Source organism: Leopardus geoffroyi, chromosome B4 (assembly GCF_018350155.1).
Source record: "Leopardus geoffroyi isolate Oge1 chromosome B4, O.geoffroyi_Oge1_pat1.0, whole genome shotgun sequence".
Classification (NCBI taxonomy): Eukaryota; Metazoa; Chordata; class Mammalia; order Carnivora; family Felidae; genus Leopardus; species Leopardus geoffroyi.
This window is the reverse complement of record NC_059341.1, coordinates 16,294,111-16,315,589: the sequence shown is the minus strand read 5'-3', so window position 1 is coordinate 16,315,589 and position 21,479 is coordinate 16,294,111. Positions and strand designations below refer to the sequence as shown.

Sequence of the window (21,479 nt, the reverse complement as noted above, 5' to 3'; positions counted from 1 at the left end):
GCACTGGTCTCTACTGGGTAGAAGTCAGGCATGCTGCTAAACATCCTCCATTGCACAGGATAGGCTTCCCTACATTGCACAGGATAGGCTTGCAAAAGAAAGACATTTATCTGGTCCAAAATGTCAAGTGTCACTAAGAAACTTTAGGCTAGAGTAATCAGGAAATGATTCAAAAACGAGTTGGACCCAGAGCTGGCCTTTAATCATGAGCACGTGCAGCAATTTGGAAGCCATAATAATACAAGTGAAAGTATAAAGGCTGACAGAGCCTGTGTTTGAATTGGGTGGTAAAGGTACTGGGATAGAGTCTGACTTTAAGAAATTTGTTTAACCCCAATATAAACGTGTGTTCAAAAAGTCAGTAGGATATAAAAGTGAATGTAGTTGAAAACTAGATTATATACAGCCATGAAAACTAGATAAAAGTTCTGGAAACCAAAGAAGCAGATATTAAGAAATTGTTTCAGGAGTTAAGCATCTGACTCTTGATTTCAGCTCAGGTCATGATCTCAAGGTTTGTGAGTTCAAGCCCTCCATCAGGCTCCGCTTTGACAGCACGGAACCTGCTTGGGATTCTCTCTCTCTCCCTCCCTACCCTTCCCCCATCTCTCTCTCTCTGTCAAAATAAATAAACTTAAAAAAAAATTATTTTGAACATTTGCCCTAGAAATTACTGTAATGTTATAAAACTGCTTGAGAGCAGCAACCATGTCTTATTCATCACTCTCTTATGTCACCGAGGCAGTGTCCTGTAAATACAGATCTTCCTAGACTTATGAGGGGTTAGCTCTCAACCCACAGTAAGCTGAAAATATCCTAAGTCAAAAATGCATTTAATATACCTAACCTACCAAACATCACAGCTTAGCTTAGCCTACCTTAAATGTGCTCAGAAAACTTACATTAGCCTACAGTTGGGCAAAATCATGTAATACAAAGCCTATTTTATAGTAAAATGTTGATTATCTCACGTAATTTATTGCATACTGTACTGAAAGTGAAAAACAACGGTTGTACGGATGCAGAATGGTTCTAAGTATATGGGGAGTTTACCCTCATGGTTGCACGGCTAACTGGGAGCTGCAGATGGGAGCCACTGCCTTGCATCACGAGAGGGGATCATACCGACTGCATCTGGCTCTCCCGGGAAAAGATCCAAATTCAAAATTCAAAGTACAGTTTCTACTGAATGCATATCGCTATCACACCATGCTAAATTTGAAAATCGTTAAGTTGAACTACTGTGAGTCAGGGATCTGACTGTGTGCTAAGTGCCTACTGAATTAAACGTGATTTTCCAATTATTTATTAAGTATTATTGGCTATCTCTAAAGTTCCACCCACTGCTGATTTAGGACATTCATTGAAACTGGAACCAAAAAGGGCTATCATTTGGTAGGTGACTACTATAGAAAGGCACCGTAGTAGACCCTCTACACATGTTATTTCATTGATCACAAAAATAATGTGTTTTTCCACTCTTTAAAGATGAGCACCCTGGGACTCAGAGAGCTTAAGTGACTTGCCTATGATTTCACTACAAGCTAGGCAGTGGCCAAGTGAACTCCTTTCTAGTCTTAACCCAAACCTCCAAGACTCAGTGACATACTCTAAGGAAGAGTTAAAAAGCAAAATTCAACACCTACCTTTTGTAACTAAATTATACTAAAAAATAAAAAGCAAGTCTAAAAGGGTGTCCTTATATTTCTTTACTACGGTAGTTAGTCATGGTATACGGCTTGCTTTCATTCCACACTTATATGCCAAACTGGTTCCTAAGTGCATTCAGATCACCCCAAAATTCTTCTCCAGGAAACTCAAAGTCCTGTAATTATTACCCTCAGACCAGAAACAAACAAAAAACTAACCTGTTGAGTCGGTACGATGAGGACCTAAGACCAACGATTCAGAAAACAGAAAAACAAAACAAAAAAGGCATTTCAAAATCAAAACGAATTAACATTCTCAGATTTAAGGTTCTCTTCCACGCCTCTTAAAGTACTGAGAGCCAGGCTAAAAAAATGCAACACAGTGGTTCCGGTCCTAAATTCGGTTTCAGTCGTTTCCAAGCATTCCATTTGCATCTCTCCTAACATTTTTGAGAATCAACCCTGCACCAGAAGCTCTCTCTCCTCTCGCTACAGTCAACAAAAATTTTTTAATCCCCTAAGGAAACTAACCCAAAACATTCTATTCCAAACGTTTAACATTTGTCCAGGGAAAACACTTTATTGGAGGGCTTATCATCCTACCCTAGGTGACATATTGCTCGGCTCTCAAACTCTCTTCTTCCAGAAGCACTGTCCCAGCACCAGATGCTACACCAGCTGTTCCTCCGAGGCCCTCGACATCAGAAGCAGTTCTTTTGAAACCCACAGTGCTAGTCCGAGGCCCATTTCGCAGGCTCTCAGAGTCCCATTTCTTTCAAAGAGGGTGAGCCAAGCCCCCAACCTCCTCCAAACTCTTAAGAAGGAGCTTCGGGAAAGGAGAAGCACTCAGCCCCGGCCAGCGGGTCAGGGGCACCCGCACACAGCAGGCAGGGTGGGCTTGCACTCCGGCGCGGGGCGGACAGGGAGCGGCAAAAGCACTTACCAACATCCTGATCGAAGGGATTGGTGGCAAAGAGAGGCATCTCCGCTGCGTGCCCAGGCGTCCGCAGGGACTCCCCCTCGACACCACGGGAGTCGGGGAGCGACCTCGGAAGGAAGACTCCTCAGGCAAAAACAGCAACACAGACGGACTCCACGGGCTTGGCGACAGCTCCACCTCTCACCGACCCCCAGCAACCGCGGCAGCGGCGGCGGCGGCGGCGGCGGCAACAGCGGGGGAGCAGGTAAGGCCCCCGCCGCGCGGAGCCTGTCGGGAACCTAGGCGACCTCGGCGCTGCCTACTCAGGACCTGCCCGGAACCTGCCCCGCCAAATCAGGCCCCACCAAAGAGTCCCCTCTCCCGGACCCCCACTTTCGATCGGTCGTGCGCGAGAGTAGGAATAATGCCTGTGTTTGCTGCTTTTGCTTTGGCCAGGAGTCTCCGGAGGACGGGGTCCTCCAGGCGCACCGAAGACGACTACCGAGCCCAGGCGTGAATCAGAGACCGAGAAAGAAAAAGGGTCGCGTGAGGATTGAGCCAGACCCCGTACTCGGCCCTGGCTCGGTCAGTTGTCATGATTTTATAGTCCCTCTTGAGGGGGGACGGAAACTCCTTCTTTGGGGGTCAGCTAAGTCAAAAAGCCGTGAGTTCAGTTCGCTGCCCGAGGTGACAAGAAACTTGCTTGGATGAAGTCATGTGAGCTGAACCGATTGGCCCGAATCCTCAAAGAGGGGAGTGTCAGGGCGCGCGGCTCCCTCGGAGAGGCTGAGGTAACGCTGGCACCTTCCCGAGAGTCCCCGGACGCTTGGCTTCTGAGTCTCTGTGGAAAGCACTTCTAGCTGGGCGTTGGCGCGCCTGACGAACTGTGCAGTCACTGAGCAGTTGTGGCGATTGGAAAATCAGTTTCACGCCCCAGGAATGTCTGCGAGAGCCGTCCCCGCCCCGCTTCCCAGACCCAGCCAAAAAAAAAAAAAAAATCCAAAGCAAAACCAACTGAGAAATGGAGCTAGAAATTGATGAGGGAGTCCTAGCACCTCAGAATGTTGACTTGGTAACTTTATTTTTAAGTCTTTAACAAATTGCGTTTATGTCACGTAGAAATTTTAAGCAGCTTCCGGGGGTTTTGTGTCCCACTTGGAACCAACTTCAGAGCAGCTTGCGCATAAATTGGAATTATGTGAATCGTATCTCCGGTTAGAGCACTTAACACACGTAGCGTGTAAACAAATATTTCCAACTTGTCGGCGACGGGATCACTATTCAAGGCGGGCTTACAAAACTCCATGGCGAACGAAATCTCACTTCTGAAAGTGAAAAACGCAAATTCAAGTAGTGTCCGGATACCTTGCGCCCATTCAGACAGGGACTGAAGGCTAAATTAATATAGTCTTCCTAAAGGAACTATTTGAAAGGATGTTACAAAAGTAGGAACACCTTTGGACCCAGCAATTCTACTTTTTGGAATTTATCCTAAAGACAGTCTTGAAGAACACGAACAACGGTGTTCGTGGCAACGTGGCTTCTAATATCAAAGCGTCGTTCACCACTAAAATGCCCAATATAAATTACATCACCTCCTGGTGCCTCAATTTTATTTTCTCATCTGTGAGAAGCAGAAACAATCATAGGGTTGTGAGGATGGAATGGATGAATACAAACCAAACCCTTAGGTGCCTAGCATGTAGTAAGCACTAAATAAATGTAAGTAATCATTATAATTAATATTGGTCAAGCAAATCATAGTACACACGATGTAGAAACTCCGCAGCTGGCGAGGTGATGATGTAGATGTGTATTTACGTAGAAAGACATCCAGATACATAAGTTCTTAAAAGCGGGTTACAAAAACGCGTAAAATTACAGAATACGCCCAATTTTTAAAGCCTGAAATACATGAGACTATTATGACAGGGCTGTCTCTGAGTGGTAAGATTTGAGATGATATTTTGTTCTTTGTGCATGTTACATTTTCCAAATATTTTCACCATGAGCTTCTATTTCTTTCAGAAGCAGAAAAAGAGTTAAAAAACAGTGTAAAAAATGTAGCATATTAGTAATACCACTTCTTAACATCTTGAGGAGCCAGTACCGAAAGCTTGTTTGTGTTTCATGATGGCAAGTATAAAATTATTCTAAAACATCACTACTGATAGGAAAAGCAGAACATTCTCTCTAAAACCGGTTCTTGGTGACTAATCTGATAGAATCAAGTGACAGCTTGTCCATCTTAAGGTCCTGAGCAGTGTCTGGGGCACATTATCATAATCGCCCTGCATCAAAGCCAAATATTTATAAAAATGCGTTTGGACGTGCTTTGTGCTCCAATAAGGACACTGAGTTGCCGTGTTGCTGGCAATAAGCTAGTGATCAAATTGTGCGAGCCTTGATCATCAGTGTGTGAAAGCACTGGGAATAGTGAAGGGATTAGTTAGTCTTGATGCCATTATCGTTGTCTTCCGACCTAAAAGAATTCCTTCAGCTATTTGGGACCTTTATAATTTATATGCTATAAATAATAGACATTTTTATTTTATTTTTTTCAACTTTTATTTATTTTTTTGGGGGGGACAGAGAGAGACAGAACATGAACGGAGGAGGGGCAGAGAGACAGGGAGACACAGAATCGGAAACAGGCTCCAGGCTCTGAGCCATCAGCCCAGAGCCCGACGCGGGGCTCGAACTCACGGACCGCGAGATCGTGACCTGGCTGAAGTCGGACGCTTAACCGACTGCGCCACCCAGGCGCCCCTAGACATTTTTAAATGTAGAAATTTTAATATTGTCATGCTTAACATAAAAGTCAAATACAAAAGTTAAATGGGTTTGTATTTTGAGATTAGCTTTCTGTTGTTATCCCTTAAAACATTGAAACTGCAGGAGTTGGCACTTTTAAGATTACCAAAATTTTTAAAATCTAGAGACTACATATAATTTCTATAATACATGGGTTTAATAAATTCTGTGGTTAATTTTAAAATATTACTTCCTTTTCTTTTTGGTGTGACATTGAAAATTCTTCTACAGTAAAAAATGATAGCAATGTGCAAATGGAGTTGTTCCAGGGGATATCTATAATTTTAAAGTTTAGGAAAAGAAATATCCTAGGAAGATTATTCACACTAGTTCACACCCTCATCATCTCTTAGATGAATTATTACATCCACCTCCTATGTTTTTCTACTTTCTTACTGTTACAGACTGATTTGCATCCCACCCAAATTCATGTTAAAGCCCTACCCCGAAATGTGATGGTATTTGGAGACGAAGCCTTTGGTAGATAATTCAGTAATTAGGTTTAGATGAGGTCCTGAGGGTGGGGCCCTCATGATGGGATTAGTGCCCTTTTTAAAAAAAATTTTTTTTAACGTTCGTTTATTTTGAGGGAGAGAGATAGTGCGAGCAGGGGGAGGGGCAGAGAGAGGGGGAGACACAGAATCCGAAGCAGGCTCCAGGCTCTGAGCTGTCAGCACAGAGCTGGACGCGGAGCTTGAACTCAAGAACCGTGAGCTCATGACCCGAGCGGAAGTTGGACACTTAACCGACTGAAGGCCCCCAGGTGCCCCAAGGGATTAGTGCCCTTTTTAAGAATAGGCAAGAGGGAGCTTCCTCTGTCTTGTGAGGACACGGAAGGGAAGCCGGAAGCAGAGTTCTCACCAGAACCTGAGCATGCTGGCCTCCTGATCTCAGATTTCCAGCCTCCAAAAACAAATTTGTTGTTTAAGCTTCCCAATCTATGATCATTTCTTACAGCACCAGAGTTGACTGATACACCTACCTATCTCCAAACCATTCTCCAAACCCCTGCTGGAATGATTTTTTCTAACACACAAACCTGATTGTGTCATTCCTATGGAATTCTCATATCCGTTCTTCAGTCGTTCAGTACATATTTATTAACACTTTATGTGTGCAAGGTACCATTCTGTATGCTGGAAATAACATAAGGATAAATGCTGTATATGAGATAACCTCTTTTGGAGTATCTGCTATTTGGAGTATCTCCTGTTTGGAGAATAGTCATTAAATAATTCCATGATTATAGGTATGCAGAGTAGTCTCCTACCTTCAGGATTAAATTCTGATTCTTTAGTAAGCATATCCTTACTGAAGTGGCCCCTGAGTATCTCATCTCTTCAGTCTTTTTTCACAGCCTCTCCTCTAACATTTCTGATGTTCCATGGTTTCCCTATCTTCAAACAAGCAAGTTTTTCTGCCTTTTCCGCTCTGATTCTATAACTTCTCTAAACCTCTTCTCAGATTTCACTTCCCTTGCTGGGCTTTCTGTACTCAGTACCTGACCAATAATAGGCACATGATAAATACGTGTTAATTAGTTGGTTATTGGCGACCTCTGTCACAGCACTTAGTGGTATTATATTTATTCCAGGTGTCTTTATATAAAAACCACTCCAAAGTCATGTTAAGGCAACAATAATCCTTTCTTTGATTACAAATCAGAAATTTAGTCAGTGTTCTGCAGGCACAGATTCCTTCTCTTCCACACAGTGTCAGCAGGGGTGCCTCAAAGTCTGGAATGATCCTACACCTTGGGGTTGCAATCACTGGAAAGCTTTTGCACTTACGTGTCTGGCAATTGACGCTGGCAGTTGGCTAGGTCACTGGGGCTGTCAGCTAGAACTACATTGGACCTCCTATGTGTCTCCTTTTTCTCCCAACATATTGGACCAAGCATTCCAAGAGATACGAAGACCTGAGGTAGGTAAGGGGCACAGCATCATATCAGTCATATTCTATTGGACAAACAGTCACAATGTCTATAGTAAAAGGCACAGGAAATAAAACCCAATTTTTTTTTAACATTTTTTCAAAGATATCTATTTACTTTTGAGAGGGAGACAAAGAGAGACAGAGCATGATCAGGAGAGGGGCAGAGAGAGAGGGAGATGCAGAATCTAGGGCAGGCTCCAGACTCTGAGCTGTCAGCACAGAGCCTGACACAGGGCTCAAACTCATGAGCCATGAGTGAGATCGTGACCTGAGCCGAAGTCAGATGCTTAACCGACTGAGCCACCCAGGTGCTCGAAACCCAATTCTTGATGGAAGGTCTATTTAAGAATTCAGGGACTATATTTGAAAGCTACCACAATAGTGCAACATTTTACTTGGTTGTATAGCTTTCGTCTGTGACTTACTTATCTCCACATTTCCATGGTAGGTGTCTCATAAATACATGTTAAATATGCTAAAGAAATAAAATTTGTCCTGATTAAAGTAGCATATTTCCAATGGTATACTCATCAGCCATGAGGGAGTAACAGGACGTGGACTTATCTTTTTACCATAACCAAACAGAACACTGAATAAAATATATGAAACAATTGATTTCAAACATGAGACAACAGACTATAATCCCAAGGAGAAAGGGAACATGCATGAGCCCTGCAATTGCTACAGCTTTCTGCCTAGAGTCAGTTTCTGGACTATGCTATAGGAAGGGGAACCCAAAAGGAACCAAATAGTCTTATTGTATTAAAGAGAGAAAAATCCGAGTTTAGGTAGGCTAAGGGGCTAGAGTTTGGAGGACAGAATACTAGGAGGGTACTATGTAGAAAAAGAGCTCTAGAAATCTGCACAGGAGTCCCCTTGAGATTATGATTGAATGCTAATCTAGTCATGGGTCAGGTAGAGCTCTACAAGTCTAGCTGTATGCTGGAACTTTCAAGGAAAAAGCTATTTCCAGGAAACCAAAATCTGAAAAATCCCAAGAGTTTGTACAAGTATGGGAAGCATTTGGGTTCTCAAAGTCTGAAGAAACCCAATTGAATATATTGAGTATTTAATAAATAACCACAGAAAAGTAATGTCTTAGTAATGGGTAGTAGCCTGAAAGAAAAGGCTACTCTTTATCTGCTCCAAAAAAGCTTAAATAGTACTTCTTGAAAAGATCAAGACATGACCTAAATGAAGGATAAAACAAAGTATGAAATTAAAAGGAATGCTCCCCCCCCCTTCTAAAATACAACATTCAAATATATAAAATGGCTAGACTCCAAGAAAACCTACTGGACACATGAAGGCCCAGTCCAATGTGACTAATAACCAGTAGGGGCAATCAGTCCACAGAAACAGATCCAGAAATTAAATAGACAATTGAACTAACAGAAGGAAATGTTTAAAGAACTATTATAACTATGGTCAATAAACTTAATGATTTAAAAACAGATGAACATAATGAGAGAAAATAAAAGTTATCAGATATCAAAAAGAAGCAAATGGAAATTCTACAAAAATATAATACCAAGATGAAACTCAGGATTAACAGATTAGACACTGCAGAAGAAAAGATACAGAAATTTATAGACAGATCAACAGAAAAGATACAAATTGAAGTACATAGAAGAAAAAGACAAAAAAATATTAACAGAACCTCAATATGAAAGTATATGAAAATATGAAAGTACTATATGAAAGTACAATGTGTATAGTCTCATAGCAAGTAAGAAAAAGGGGGAAATTTTTTCAAATGTCCAATTTTCCTCTAAATTAATTAAAATTATATCTCCACAGATCTGAGAATATGAGTGAATCCCAATCATAACTAACAATAATAAAAAATGACACCAAGGTACAACATGATCAAATTAGTGAAAATCAGTGATAAAGAGAAAATCTTAAAAGTGTGTGGAAAACAAAAAGACATAAAAAGGAATAAAAAAAATTATAGTAGACCTCTAATCAAACCATGCAAGATAAAAAAAAAAAATACAGTGGAACAGTACCTTTAAAGTCCTGAAATTGGGGCGCCTGGGTGGCGCAGTCGGTTAAGCGTCCGACTTCAGCCAGGTCACGATCTCGCGGTCCGTGAGTTCGAGCCCCGCGTCAGGCTCTGGGCTGATGGCTCAGAGCCTGGAGCCTGTTTCCGATTCTGTGTCTCCCTCTCTCTCTGCCCCTCCCCCGTTCATGCTCTGTATCTCTCTGTCCCAAAAATAAATAAACGTTGAAAAAAAAAAAATTTAAAGTCCTGAAATTTAAAATTGTCAACCTAGAATTCTGTCAGCAAAAATATTTTTCAAAAATGAAGGTGAAATAAATACTTACATTAAAAAACCCTCATCACCAGCAGACCTACACAATGAAAAGTGTTAAAACATACAAATGAAAATAATTTTAGGCAAAAGGAGTATGGTATCTATGATCTAAATCTTCATAGAACATCAGAATGGTCATGTGTGAATAAATATAAAGGATATTTCTACCTTTTAAAAATTTCTTTGACAACAAAAATATCAACTGTATATTTTGAAGTCGATAACACAGGTAGAAATAAAATAAATGAAAATAGCGCAAAGGATGGCAGGAGGAAAATAGAAATGTAGTGTTGAAAGAGTCCTTATGTTACATATAAAGTAGTATAAATATTATTTGAAAAGAGATTGTGAAAAGTTAAAAACACATACCTTGGGGGGCGGGGGGAAGCACCTGGCTAGCTCATTCAGTTAAGCGTCCAACTTCGCTCAGGTCATGATCTTGCAGTTCATGAGTTCAAACCCTGCGTTGGGGTCTGTGCAGACAGCCCAGATTCTGTGTCTCCCTCTCTCTCTGACCTTCCCCTGCTCACACTCTTCTCTCTTTCTCTCTCTCAAAAATAAATAAAAAACATTAAAACATACCTTAAGTCCTAGAGCCATAGCCCCCCCCAGAGAAAATAAAGCAAAAGAATATAGATAGACAATGATAGAAATAAATGAAAAATTTTTAATTCAAATAATTTTTTAAAAGGCAGTAAAGGAAGGGAAAAAACCCAAATGGGACAAATAGAAAACAAAGAGTTTAAATCCAACCATATAAATAACTACACTAAATATAAAAGATCAAAATGTTCCAATTAAAATATAGAAATTGTCAGAGTGGATTTTAAAAAAAGCAAGATCCAACTATATGATGTATAAGAAACTTGCTTTAAAAATAAAGACAAAGGTAGGTTAAAAGTAAATGAATGGAAAATGATGTATTTTGAAAATACTAAAGAAATCTCTGGTTGTATTAGTATCTGACCAAATAAACTGAAAACCAGAAACCTCCCAGGGATAATGAATGACATTTCATAGGGATGAAGGGATCGGTTAACCAAGAAGACATAATTGCATTAAATATGTATCAACATAATGACAGAATTTGGGGAAAAAAAGGAAACAAAACTTACAAAACTGAAAGGAAAAATAGATACATCCATAGTATCTGTTGGCTATTTCAACACTCCTCTCAGATAAAGATAGAACAAATAGAAAATTAGAAATTACTTACTCATTAATTACTCAACTTTATCAATTAACTTGACCTAAGTGACTTTTTTCTTTTTTCTTTTTTTCTTTTTTTTTAATTTTGTTTTTCAACGTTTATTTATTTTTGGGACAGAGAGAGACAGAGCATGAACGGGGGAGGGGCAGAGAGAGAGGGAGACACAGAATCGGAAACAGGCTCCAGGCTCTGAGCCATCAGCCCAGAGCCTGACGCGGGGCTCGAACTCACGGACCGCGAGATCGTGACCTGGCTGAAGTCGGACGCTTAACCGACTGCGCCACCCAGGCGCCCCCCTAAGTGACTTTTATAATGGCCCTGCAAGTCAAGCATTTTTGTCAAGTGGACACTGAACATTAACAATATGCTGGGCCTTAAAATGACTCCATATAATTTAAAAGATAAAATCATATAGATTTTGTTCCTTGACTAAAACAGAATTAACTTAGGATTATAAGACAAAGTTACCTGGAAAATTGCAACTTATGTAAAAATTGACCCATGCAGTTATAAAGAAAAATCAGAAAATCAGAAAAATCAGAAAATATTTTGAACTGGATGAAATTGAAAACACAACATGTCAAAATTGTGCGATGCAGTTATGTTGTTTAGAGGAATACTTTAAGCATTATATAATAGAAAATCCAACATTAATCCCTTAAGGTAAAGAAGAATTCAAACTAATTAGAAAAAAGGAAATAATAAAGATAAAACCAGGAACCAATGAAATAAAACACAAAGGGAACATCAATAAAACCAAAACTTAAGCCTCTAAAAAGGTTAATAAAATGGATAAAACTCTACCTAGATCAAAGGATAAAGAGGGAACATGCAAATTACCAGTATACGGATTGAAAGAAGCAACACGACTACATATCCTGTAATTAAAACATCACAGGAATTAAGTGATATTAAATTAAAACACCCATAAAGGAATATTCTTAAACTCTATGCCAAAACTTTTGAGAACATAGTTTGAATGGAAAAAAACAAAACAAAACAAAAACCCTTGAGAGATACAAATGGCCACAACTGGGTCAAAAAGAAACAGCAAACCTGAAAAGATATATATCAATAATAGAAATTAAATTCTTAAAAACTCTCCACAAAAATCTTCAGGCCCATGAATTCAGTAGTTAATCCTAATTCATCAAACTTGTTAGGAAGAAATAATCTCAAATCTATACAAAATCTTTAGAAAATACACATGAAGGACAGTTTCATACTTATTTTATGAGACCAACATTATCCTGATACCAAAATCAAACGACATATTATAAGAAAACTTCAATATCCTTCATTAACATAATATAATAATTCTTTAAAAATAGAGATTTACAGCAATATATAGAAACAAAAATGTATCATTACCAGAGTGTATCCAAGGAATACAAAGTGACTTCAGCTTTTGAAAATCAACACGGTTCACCATTTTAACAGAATGTAAGAGAAAAACCATATGAGATAATAGGCGCAGGAAAATATCTGAGGAAATTCAAAAGCCTTTGTGATAAAAACTCAGCAAAGAATAGAAGAAACCTTTCTCAACCTGACAAAGGGGCATCTTTGAAAAACTTAGAGCTAACATCTTACCCAATGGTGAAGGAAAATGGTGTTTCTATGATAAACAATACAAGAATATCCATTTCATACTAGAGTAAATATTATGGTGGCATTAGTACTAAAGTCAAGAAAAAAATAAAAAGAATATAGATCTCAGACTTCACCTTTGGTCTAGATGGAGTAACACAGGCTAGATTTATCTTCCTGCCTGAAACAACCGAACAACTGGACAAAATGTATGAACAACAGTTCTTATGACACTGGACATCAAACAACAAAGGGCAATGATCAGTGGGAGATGGGACACAAATGAGGAAAGCCTTATGATTGCCCTAGCTTACTAGACTGATTTTTCAGGCCATCACATACAGCATTAGTCTTGAGATGAGGAAACAGCTGAGAGGGGCCAAGGCTAAAAAAGTTTGCAAGGAAGAGTACTGGAGACATGGCTGGAACACAGAAGATTCCATCACTGGACCAGATAAAATACACCATGTCTAACATTCAATACAAAATTAGCTAGCTGTCCATAAGAAAACTCCTTTAAATATAAGAGTATATCATGGCATATAAAGATATACCATGCTAACACTAATCAAAAGAGAGCTGAGGTATCTATATTAATATCAGACAAAGTAGGTTTCAGATCAGAGAATATTACCAGAGATACAGAATGTCATTTTATAATGAAAAAGGGGTTAATAATAGAACATCCCCTCTATGGTTTTGCATATAATAAAAGAATTTCAAAGAACGTAAAACAAAAACTGATGGAACTTCAAGGAAAAACAGACAATTCCACAATTATAGTTGGAAATTACAACTCTCCTGTTCCAACAGTGATAGGACAAGTAGACAGAAAATGGGTAAGGCTGTAAAGACTTGAACAATACTATCAACCAACTTAACCTAATTGAAATTGATCAAACGCCACATCCAGCGAGAGCTGAATATTCTTTTCAAGTGCCCATGACATACAAAAAACAAATCTCAATAAATCTGAAAGCATTCAAGTCAAACAAGTATATTCTCTGACTACAATGGAATTGAATTAAAAATAAATAATACTAGAATACTTAAAAGTCACCAAATATTTGGAAACAAAATAACACCCTTCTAAATAACCATTGGTCAAAGGAGAAATAAAACTGGAAATTAGAAAGTATTTTGAATGTCATGAAAATGAAAACCTATCCAAATTTGTGGAAAGCACTTAAAGCAATACTTAGAGGGATATTTATAATATAGCATTTTTACTAGAAAAGAAGAAAGGTCTCATCAATTATCTCAACTTTCATTTTAAGAATCTAGTAAAAATAGCAAATGAAACCTAAAGTAAGCAGAGAAAGGAAATAATAAACATCAAAGAGGAAAACAATAGGAAAAATAAAACTAAAAACTAGGGTTTTTTTGGAGATAAAACTGATAAAACTATAGTCAGACTGATGAGGAAAATGAAAAGATACAAATTACCAATTTCAGGAGTGAGGGAAATGACCACACTACAGATATTAGGATAATAATGGAATTTATACCTATAAATTGAGTAACTTAGAGGAAATGACAAATTCCTTCAAAGGCACAGATTACTAAAGCTCAAAAAGAAATAGTTAACTTGAATAGATCTTTTTCTAGTAAAGAAAGGTAATTGCTTGTTAAAAACCTTCAACAAAATTAATTTCAGGCCTACATGAATTCACTGTGGATTACAAAGGAGTATGAGGAAATTGGGAGTTGGAGGTTAATAAGCTATTTTCATTATTTTGAGAGTAGTAATAGTTTCATTGATGCACATATATGTCAATACTTATTGAATTGCACATTTTAAATATGTACAGATATTGTATGTTAATTAGACCTCAATAAAGCAATGAAGATTACCAGAAATGGGGCCCCTGGGTGCCTCAGTGAGTTAAGTGTCTAATCAGCTCAGGTCATGATATTGTGGTTCGTGAGTTCAAGCCCTGCGTCGGAGTGTGTGCTGACAGCTCAGAGCCTGGAGCCTATTTCAGATTCTGGGTCTCCCTCTATGCCCTTCCCCTGCTTGTGCTCTCTCTCAGTCTCTCTCAAAAAAACAAATAAACATTAAAAAATATTTTTTTAATTACCAGAAATTTATCCTTCATGACAATTTATAGTTTTGATGAAAAGTTTCAGACTATCATTTAAAATATGAGTGAAGGTAAAAATGTTTGAAAACCAAGGCCTCAACCCATTCTCCAACAACCAGATTGCCCCAGTCTCTCCTTATAGATAATTCTGGAACAGCTGCCTTTTCGTTTAACATCTTTTTGAGCAAATTGGACCAATCTGTCTAATGCCATGGTCTATAAATAACATTTTCACAACAAACCCTAGTTTTATAGTAAATATAAACTCCCTTGATTTATTATACCTCAGCTTGTCATTTCCACTTTTGCCCCATTTCCTATTACAAAGATCATATATTTTCTTTAACCAAATAACTGCCAAAGACTGGGTAACTAGATTAGTAACACTCACCAGCTGGTCTGGGTTTATGGTGATTCTGCTGACTCTGTTTGCAGCTGGTGTATACTGAAGGATCTTTGAAAAGATCTCACTAAGGAATCTGCTCCTCTCCAGCATTTACCATTCAAAGAATTTTCAGAGGCTTTCATGCCTATTAAAGTAAGACACAGATTTTTTTTTTTTTTTTAAATCAGGCACAGACTTTTAAAACAAGTGACTCCAATTTTGAAGGTAGTTCATTTCTGGGAACTAGAATGTCTAGGGATATTGATAGGAAGAAAAAAAGGCATCTTCGTCCTAAGTTCCCTGTACTATATCTGTGTATATGTAGAACATGTTCCCCAAAGGAACAATCAAAATACTATTTTTATATTATGTTTAGTCTGACATAATTAATATTTGTAATAGCATATGTGTTTAGTTTCATTTTCATGATCAGTTTTGTCAGGTATGAAATAATTCTTCAGGAATGAAGTTCTCATGTAAAATAGTAAACCTATTGAACAGAAGGATTTTACTTAAGATTTGACTTTCAGCTGATGGCCTAGAACCAAGTTTGTACAATTGATTCTACTTTTGAGGAGATTCTAGGTAAGCTCTAGGTAAAAACAACACTGATGCCTCAGTTTTCACATCAAAAAAATCAAATGAACTCCAATATTCCATCCAAACTACATTGCTCAATTTATCATTTTCTACATTAATACCTCTGTGTTGAAGAGATTTCTCATTCTTTACATTTCAGTTCTCATTCTCTTTCTTTGTATTTGCTTTTAACTATCCTTCCATTCATTACTCACTTAGGTAGTGCTTTACAAATAGTCTACTCTTGAATCCAACTGACTTCTTCCCTCTTGTAGCTATTCCTATTGTGATACCTACAAATAGAAAAACTGGTTAAAATTTGAAATTGTTTTTTCTCTTGAATTAAGGATATCACTTCCCATTAATGATATCATTGCCCTTATCCTATTGAAATAACCACGCCAAGCCTGGTCAGATTTTATCACTAAATGCTAAAGACATGCATGACAGATTACTAACATCACTAACACTGTCACTAACTCTATCTGACTTTAAGATTTGTTATAAAGCTATGATAATTTTAAAAAGCTATGCTAGGCAAGATAATATGGTACTTGTGTAAGGATAGACAAATCTATGGAACTGAATAGACATTTCAGAAATATAACTATACATATATAGACAACACATTTTTGACAAAGGTACAAAGGCAACTCAGTGGAGAAAGGATAGATTCTCAATAAATGGTGCTGAACATTATCAAAAATATGAACTTCAATCTATATCTCACACCATATACAAAAATCAACTCAAAGTAGATTAAAAGCCTAACTGTAGAATTTGAAACTACTAATCTTCCACAACAAAACTGCACAAAGTCTCTTGTGACTTTGGGTCAGGCAAAGATTCTTAGATATGACCCCAAAAAACACAATCTATCAAAGAAAAAACTTGGTAAATAGAACCCTGTCAAAGTTAAAACTTTGTACTGTTTGAAAGACACTGTTACGAGAATGAAAAGCAAACCATAAATGGGAGAAAATATTAGCCCATCATATATCTGATAAAAGACTTATATCCAGAATCTATAAAGTACTCTCAAAACTTACTGAGAACACAGCTTCACCACTAAGAAAATGGGGAATAGATTTGAAAAGTCTCTAAAGCTAAGAAATATACAATTGAAAAATAAGCATGTGAAAAGAAGCTCAGCATCATTAGTCACTAGGGAAATGAAAAATTAAAACCACAATAAAGGGGCGCCTGGGTGGCTCAGATGGTTGAGCGACCAACTTCGGCTCAGGTCGTGATCTCACAGTTCATGAGTTCAAGCCCCGCATCAGTCTTTGTGCTGACCACTCAGAGCCTGGAGCCTGCTTCTGATTCTGTGTCTCCCTCTCTCTCTCTGCCCCTCCCCCACACGCGCTCTGTCTCTCTCTGCCTCTCAAAAATAAAGAAAACTAATTAAAAAATTTTTAAACCACAATAAAATAGGGATACCTGGGGGGCTCAGTTGGTTGAATGTCTGACTCGATTTCAGCTCAGATCATGATCCCAGGGTCGTGGGATCAAGCACCATGTCAAGCTCCACACCGAGCATGAAGCCTGCTTAAGATTCTCTCTCTCTGGGGCGCCTGGGTGGCTCAGTCGGTTGGGTAGCCGACTTCGGCTCAGGTCATGATCTCGCGGTCCGTGAGTTCGAGCCCCACGTCGGGCTGTGTGCTGACAGCTCAGAGCCTGGAGCCTGTTTCCGATTCTGTGTCTCCCTCTCTCTCTGCCCCTCCCCCGTTCATGCTCTGTCTCTCTCTGTCTCAAAAATAAATAAACGTTGAAAGAAAAAGATTCTCTCTCTCTCTGTCTCTCCCTATTACCCCTCTCCCCTGCTCATGCTCTCTCTCAAAAAAAAATTAATTAAAACAATTTTAAATTAAAGACAAATAAATAAAACCATCTTAAAAAAAACACAGTAAGACAGCACAACACATCTATTAAAGTATGTAAAAATCGAAGACTGACCATACCAAGTATTGGCCAGGATATGGAGCAACTGAAACTCTTAAATATAGCTATTCGGAATGTAAAATAGTACAACCACTTTTGAAAACACTTTAGCAGTTTTCTTAAAAAGTTAGACATACATATGTGAACTGGTCACTCCACTGCTAAGTATTTACCTAAGAAAAATGAAAACGTATCTCCACGAAAGACTTGTTAACAGATGTTCATGCCTCTTTATTTGTAACAGGGAAAAAAGAACCAAACATCTAAACATGAATGGATAAATAAATTACGTGGTGAATGGATTAATAAATTGTGGTATATCCATACAGAGGTATACTGCTCAGCAATAAGAGAATGAATTACTGACATACATCACCCGAATCTCAAATTAGGGTTCCGCTACAGAATTTGTGGGACACAGTGCAAAGTGAAAATATAGTCCCTCTTATTCACAAATTATTAAGAATTTCAAAACAGAAAGAAGAGCATTCAATTAAAACAGCATTAAATCAAGCACCAGGCCCTTTTGAGCACAGGACCCCATGGGACTACAGAAGCTGCATGCCCATGAAGCTGGACCTGCTCAAAATAATTATTCTGAGTAAAATAAGCCAGACAGAAAAGAGTACATAATGTATGATTTCATTTACAGAAAATTCGTGAAAATGCAAACTAATCTGTAATGAAGGAAAGCTGATCAGTGGTTGCCTGGGGACGATGTGGGGTGTGATAGGAGGGGAGCATTGAAAAAGGAACACAGAGAAACTTTCTGAGATGATGGATATGTTCACTATCTTGTCTGTGATCAAGGTTTCATTGACAATACGTAGGTCAAAGTTTATGAAGTTGTACACTTTAAATACATGCACTATACTATATATCAGTTATATCTCAATAAAGCTACTAAAAATTGCAAAACTAATTGGCCTTTGAAAAGGATTTTAAAAAATAGACTTCATGATCTCTGATATGCAATTCTGCTCCCAGACAAAATACATGCAAGCATAAGTTTAGTAAAAACAGAAGACATATAATTTACTGCTAAAATGAATGATGCATTATCAACACAAACTGTTTTAGCTGGGAAAGAACAAAGGGTTCAATATAAGTTGAAGTGGTCAGGGAAAGCCACTTGAAAGAACTGGTATTAAATGCAGCCTTGGAGAGTGAATGCAATTTACACAAGGGGAAATAGCACTTTTGTAAGATGAAAAGAATGCAAAATTTGATTAAAGTTTATCCAGATCAGTTTACAGACAATGAATAGACCTGCTTAGTTGGATCACAGTATTTTGGGGACAGATACCTACTAAGAGATAATGTTTGATTGGCTCCCTTGGGCTCAGGTTATGGTAGAGAGCTCTAAAATCAAGCTAAGTCATCAGTTTTTATCCTAAAGGCAAGGACTAATCCAGGGATTGATAAAATCAAAGATGTTTTGATAAATCACACAAGGTTGTATGTTAAGTGCTTTTCCAAACCTTCTTTGCTGTCAAGACATCTCACTTTCAATTAGGTTCCCTACCTCAACTTTCTGTTCCCTACCTCAGAATACCTCCACCTCCATTTCCTTCATTCCTGAGAAAGACGTGTCTTTTCTCTTTTCAGAACCTAATTCCTCCATCTATCTTAATCTCTCATCTCCCCACAGTCAGAGGATCTTGCTTCATAAATAGCCTATTTCGCATAGACCATCTCTCCCTGTTTTCTGGCACCTTCACTTCAGCAAATAAACAAAAATCTTTCCCTGACTCTATTGTGTCTCAAGAAGTCTCCTCAGTCCTTCCTGTCTTCATGCTGAAACTGACCACACCAACCTAGTTTTGGCCTTTGTTACTTCCCTCCTAGAAGAGGATTGATTTCATCTCCTGCCGCCTAATTCAGCTTTTGAAAAGAGGTTTCTTTAACATGATTTTCCTTTTCACAAGTCTTCAGAAGTTCACTGCTGCCTTTTCAAATAGTGTGTTTCTCAACATGTTTCTTCTATTCTTTCTCCTGATATTTTTAAGGTTTAGTCAAAATGTGCAATTCGCTTTTCCTCAGGTTTGTTTTGTCCTGCCTCCATGTTCATGGTGAGCCCTCAGCCTGCAATATCCTCTTGCAATTTGTCGGAATCACCCTCATTTTTCAAGTATTCAATGGTGGTTTCTTGCACAAAGCCTTTTTGGATCCCCCAAACAAGGTATGTTTTCTGACGGCTCTTTAACTCTCGTAGCACTTTGTGATTTATTTTATTTTGTCTGTTGATGGACATGTGGATTATTTTCAGTTTGGGGTTACTATGAATAAAGCTGTTACGAACGTTTGTGTCGAAGTCTGTGGGGACCTGTTTTTGTTCTCTTGGTTAAATAACTAGTAATGAGATTGTTGGGTCATATGGTAACCAAGTGTGTGTTGATCTTTTTAAAGAAATTACCAAACTGTTTTCCCAAGTGTTATTCTCTTTAGCCACGTATGAGAATGCCAACTGCTCCACATCCTTGTCAACATTTAAAATAGTAGTGATACCTTACTGTGGGTTTGATTTGCATTTCCCTGATGACTAATAAGATTGGGTGTCTTTGTGCATACTATTGTTATTTATATATCTTTTCTGCAAAGAATCTGTTCACATCTTTTGTTCATTAAAAAAAACTCAGTGTATTATTTTTTTTAATTTTTAAATGTTTATTTTAGAGAGAGAGAGCACGAACAGGGGAGTGGCGACAGAGAGGAAGACAGAATCCGAAGCAGGCTCCAGAGCTGTCAGCACAGAGCCTGACGTGGGGCTTGAACCCACGAACCACGACATCATGACCTGAGCCAAAGTTGGACGCTCAACCAACGGAGCCACCCGGGTGCCCTGGTTTGTTATTTTTTAATTTTTTTTTGAAGTTTATTCATTTCGAGAGAGACAGAGAAAGCAAGCAGGGGAGGAGCAGAGAGAGAGAGAGAGAGAGAGAGAAAATCCCAAGCAGGCTGTGCACTGTCAGCACAGGGCCCAATGTGGGCTTGAACCCACAAAACGCGTGAGACCATGACCTGAGCCGAAACCAAGAGTCAGATGCTTAACTGACTGAGCCACCCAGGCGCCCCTGTTATTTTTTAAAAGTATTTTATTTAGTTATTTTGAGAGAGAGAGAGACAGCACAAGCAGGGGAGGTGCAGACAAAGATGGGGAGAGAGAGAGAATCCCAAGCAGGCTCCATGCTGCCAGCCCAGAGCCCAATGGGGGCTTGATCCTAGGAACCACGAAATCATACCTGAGCTGGGTTGAAGAGTCGGATGCTTAACCAACTGAGTCACCCAGGTGCCCCAAATCAGTTTGTTATATTATTCAGTTGTAAGATTCTTTATATATTCTTTATATATTATATATATTTATAAGATTCTTTATATATATATATATTATTGAGTTGTAAGATTCTTTATATATTCTTTATATATTATATATATTTATAAGATTCTTTATATATATATGTATTATTGAGTTGTAAGATTCTTTATATATTATATGTAAAGATTCTTTAGATATTGTGTGTTGTAAAAATCTTCACCTTTTAAATGGTGTCTTTGAAATAACAGAGGTTTTAGATTTTGATGACGTGCCATCTGTCTTTTCTTTTCCTTTATGAGTAATGCTTTTTTTGTTATTGGATCCAAGAAATCTATGCCTTCCCCAAGGTCACGATTCTTTTTTTTTTTTTCTGTAAGTTTTATAGTTTTAGCATTTGTCTCTAGGTCTATGATCCATATCAAATTAATACTTGGCCTATGGTGCGAGACCAGTGTCGGGGTTCATTTTTCCATGTGGCTATCCAGTTAATTCAGCACTATTTGTTGATAAGATACATGCTGACATCTTTGTTGAAAATCAGTTGACCACGTATTTACGGGTCTGGACTCTATTCTTTTTCACTGATTTGTCTCTCCTTATGTCTACCATGCCGTCTTATAAACTGTAGTTTCATGCTATCTTGAAAACAAGTATGTATGTGCCTCAACATTGCTTTTCCTATGCATTTCTGTATACATTTTAGAGTTACCTTGCCAAATTGAAAAAATATATATGT

General features: G+C 38.3%; 1 protein-coding gene across 2 annotated transcripts in view; it reads right to left on the bottom strand.

Moving 5' to 3' along the window:
* Positions 1 to 3,478, bottom strand: part of STAM (signal transducing adaptor molecule) — a 79,929-nt gene extending 76,451 nt beyond the window's left edge. The window contains exon 1 of one of the 2 annotated variants that reach the window (XM_045466263.1): positions 2,593 to 3,478. In XM_045466263.1, the coding sequence (XP_045322219.1) occupies positions 2,593 to 2,632 (40 nt within the window). In that variant the 5' untranslated portion in view covers positions 2,633 to 3,478. The remainder of the gene's footprint in view (positions 1 to 2,592) is intronic. The other variant, XM_045466262.1, reaches the window with a different exon arrangement.
* Between the last annotated feature and the right edge of the window lie 18,001 nt (positions 3,479 to 21,479).